The sequence below is a fragment of the Bison bison genome, unplaced genomic scaffold (genome assembly GCF_000754665.1).
Source record: "Bison bison bison isolate TAMUID 2011002044 unplaced genomic scaffold, Bison_UMD1.0 scf7180017851140, whole genome shotgun sequence".
NCBI lineage: Eukaryota > Metazoa > Chordata > Mammalia > Artiodactyla > Bovidae > Bison > Bison bison.
Genome location: NW_011481713.1, coordinates 17,296 through 21,347, shown reverse-complemented (window position 1 = coordinate 21,347; position 4,052 = coordinate 17,296). Strand labels below are relative to the sequence as shown.

The following is a 4,052-nucleotide window of genomic DNA, read 5'->3' as shown; positions in this document are numbered from 1 at the left end:
TGATGCTAAAGCTGAAACTCCAATACTTTGGCCACCTCATGTGAAGAGTTGACTCATTGGAAAAGACTCTGATGCTGAGAGGGATTGGGGGTAGGAGGAAAAGGGGACGAGAGAGGATGAGATGGCTGGATGGCATCACTGACTCGATGGACGTGAGTTTAAGTGAACTCCAGGAGTTGGTGACGGACAGGGAGGCCTGGCATGCTGCGATTCATGGGGTCACAAAGAGTCGGACACGACTGAGCGACTGAACTGAACTGAAGGTGGAAGGAGGTCTCACATACATAAAAATACAGGGCACAAAAAAGAGGACCACCACAATGATGTGGGAACCACAGGTGGACAAGTCTTTGCACCTCCCTTCCTGACTAAGATTCTTCAGGGAGTGCAGGATGACCCCATAGGAAATGAGTAAGAGCATGAAGATGACCACACAGATCGCCCCATCATTGGCAACCACTGTGAGGCCAATAATGTAGGTGTCAGTGCAAGCAAGTTTCAACAAGGGGTACATGTCACAGATGAAGTGGTCAGTTACATTGGGGCCACAGAAAGGAAGGCTGTAAACAAAGAGAAGTTGAACTACAGCATGTAAAAACCCACCAACCCAGGCTAGGAGAAGAAACATAACACACACTCGCTGACTCATGATGGTCAAATAATGCAAGGGTTTGCAGATGGCCACATAGTGGTCATAGGCCATGACCACCAGGAGTAAAATCTCAGCACCACCAAATAAGTGTCCTATAAAAAGTTGTGTTATGCAAGCTTGGAAGGAAATGGTTTTCTTTTCATAGAGTAAATCTGTGATCATATTTGGCATGACTGTAGTAACAGCATCCATAAATGATAAGTAGCCAAGAAAAAGTACATAGGGGCATCCAGGGTTGTATTGAACACCACAGTCAGGACAATGAGTAGTTTGCCCACCATGGTCACAATGTGGATGAGCAAGAACACAGCAAATAATATTTTCTGACCCTGGACACTCTGAGTGAGTCCCAAGAGGACAAACTCAGTTACATTTCTCCTTTGTTCCATAGATTTTTCTATATATCATATTTCAGAGCTCAGAACAGAATTAGCTGTAAATATAATTCTTACACATGGCTGCCTGAAAAATTAAAATAATTCATTTACTTATTGAACCAATAGGCAGTATGGTTATTATATTCTAATACTTTCAAAGATTATAATACCAGCCTGATTAAAATATCCTCCCTAACTTCAGCAATATTATAAGGAGGAGGCAAGTGATTAGATAAGTCAGTGAAGTTCTACAGATACTACATCATCTTCTAATGTTTAACATATTAAAAAACAATGCTTAGAGAACATTATCAGTTGAACCTATCAATTTAGACCTTTAGAAATACCTGCCCTTTAAAATACCCCCAGATAGAGATATTTGAAGTTGGTTTCCAGGAACACTTGATATTAGAGAAGGTAAGTCTATTCTGGATCTTTATAATTTTAAACTATGTGGGAAAAGGACACATTACAAAATAAATGAATTTCCACAACTAGAACTAGCTTTCAATTTGGAAGCTAATTAAATTGTATATATAGCTAATACCTTACACAAAAATAAAAATTGATTAAAGACTCAATAAAAAAAGTAAAGCAAGATTTACTTCATATTTACATTACAGCTAGTAAAGAAGATGATTTTCTCCATTCTTCCGGTAGAAGAATCTTCTTAACAAATCACTGAAATTCCAAACAGATGTCTTAGAAGTTTTCCATTATTTTTAAGGATTTAGGAAAAGATACCACAACATCAATAGATATAGGTAGTTACTGGAAATCATTTACATCTTATAAGGTATAATTGGAAATGGTATCTAAAATAGACAAAGATCTCTAAAGAATTAACTAATAAAATATAAATTAAATATAAAATATATGAATTAAAAACAAGCAATTAAAAAAGAACACATCTAAATGGCAAACACGCATATGGTTAGATGCTGAAGCTCACCTGTGAAGAGAAAAATAGGAATTGAAGTAACAGCTTGCTTACGACAGTATTACTCTGGGTTCTTTAAAGCCACTTGATCAAGTTCTACAGATGTTATATCATCTTCTAATTTTTAACATGTTAACAATCAATGCTTAGAGAACATTATCATTTGAACTTATCATGAGATTTAGAAGTATCTGTCCTTTAAAATTCCCCCAGATGGATACACTTGAAGTTAGTTTCTAGGTACACTTGATGTTAGAGAAGATAAATCTGTTCTGGATCTTTAAAATTTGAAAGTATTCTAAAAAAGTATTACATAGTAAAACTGATTCCAAAAAATTTTAGCAATAGCAAAGGACTCCTGATTTGGCTGATCATGAGAATCAGATAGGAGAACTTTTAAAGGACTGAATTCTCACCCCACTAGTGTACTGTTGCAAAATGGAAAGCCTAGTTCAGAATCTTGTTTCTCAATACACTTCCTGAGTTACCTGCATAAGGAGAAAGATTTTCAATTGATGTTCTGGGCTCTGGTGGCTTCTTCTTTGTCCTTGAGGCACTGATGCCATCTCTTGGAACACAGAGAGCAAGATACATGCAGCATTACTGCACCTTGAACTGAACATTTTTCATGTTTGTAGAAAATCAGATTTATTTTCAGTCTTTCAGAAAAATATTACTCTTCAAATTGCTGGAATTTTCAGAATGAATCTAAATGTCCTGTTGCCCAAAGAAATTTTATTCTTGATTGTAAGCAGAGATTTAAAATATTTATTGCTGGCAGAATTTCTCCTTTTAAAAAGCAAATGTTAAATCAACATTTTGAGTAGAGAGAAAATTGTAAGTTCTGTGTGAATTCTCAAACAAAAATTGCTCTTTTTGTTTTATAACAATAAAAGTGAAACAGAGAAATAGTATTTACCACATTTTCATTCTCGATCAGTTATACTATTCTGTCTTCATTCAGTATTGCTGAATTTTGGGTTTTCTGAAAGACGGAGAATAATTTCATATACATACTTTATATATATGTATTTATTATCTTTTTGAGTCCATCATTTTAATTCATGAAGAAGTCAGTCATGTGAGCACTGGTATAGGCTAATACTCTCAGAGGTAAGGGCAAATGTCTGTAAACACTTTATCTACCTTTAAACTACACCACATATAATTGAGGCATTCAATTGGTGCATCTCCAAGAGTGATTCTTTTCTAATTATATTCATTGGGACCTTAATCACAATTTTGACAATAGACTCTACCTCCAGAGATGCCACCAGATCACCGAGCAGATCTAGACTTAGAGAACTCTTTTGGGGAAAAAGCATAAAAGAAAAAATTGAAGTCAAACCACCAAAAGGGAAAAGTCCAATCTAGATAGAAATGAAATATGTAGAAACTTCTCTTTTAAATAATGACCTTCAAAGTCAGCAAATCTGTTCAAGTTCATTCTTTGTCTTTGCACATGACATCTGATCTGATTTCCAGAAATGATGAATGGCAACTTCAGAACAAGTCATTTAAAACTTATTTCTGTTGCAGATGAAATTGTCGATAGTCTGTATTTGTGTGAGAGTGAAGAAAGAAAAAAAATTTGTGGGACTCTTCTATTTATCTCAAAGTGCGGCTCATGGAGACTCAATTCAGCAATATAAACAGCATATGAGTGCTTAGTCACTCAGTTGTGTGTGACTCTTTGCCACCCTTTGGACCATAGCCCATCAGGTTCCTCTCTGTACATGGGATTCTCCAGGCAAGAATACTGGAGCGGGTTGCCATGTCTTTCTCCAGGGGATCTTCCTGGCCCAGGGATCGAACCTATTTCTCTTATGTCTCCTGCAATGACAGGCAGGTTCTTTACCATTAGTGTCACCTGGGAAGCCACAGAAAATATACATATATATAATTCAATTGGAAGTTTATAACTAAAATATAAAATTTTCCAGATACTTATGAATTAAACAACATATCCAAATTACTAGTGTATAATTTTGAAAAATAAAATTTCAATAGGGATATAATGGCATACATGTATAAAAGATATATATAAGATATTTATGAAGAATATATAAACTATATGCTGTTA

The 4,052-nt window shown here is 35.4% G+C and overlaps 1 protein-coding gene across 1 annotated transcript; it reads right to left on the bottom strand.

The window, feature by feature from the left end:
- Positions 1-268: 268 nt before the first annotated feature.
- On the bottom strand, positions 269-1,041 carry LOC104995977 (olfactory receptor 4A47-like; the record flags this gene model as incomplete). The annotated part of the gene is given in 2 exon segments (XM_010850064.1): positions 269-861; positions 864-1,041. Coding segments are annotated over 2 exon segments (771 nt in total), but the record flags the coding sequence as incomplete, so codon positions are not given.
- Between the last annotated feature and the right edge of the window lie 3,011 nt (positions 1,042-4,052).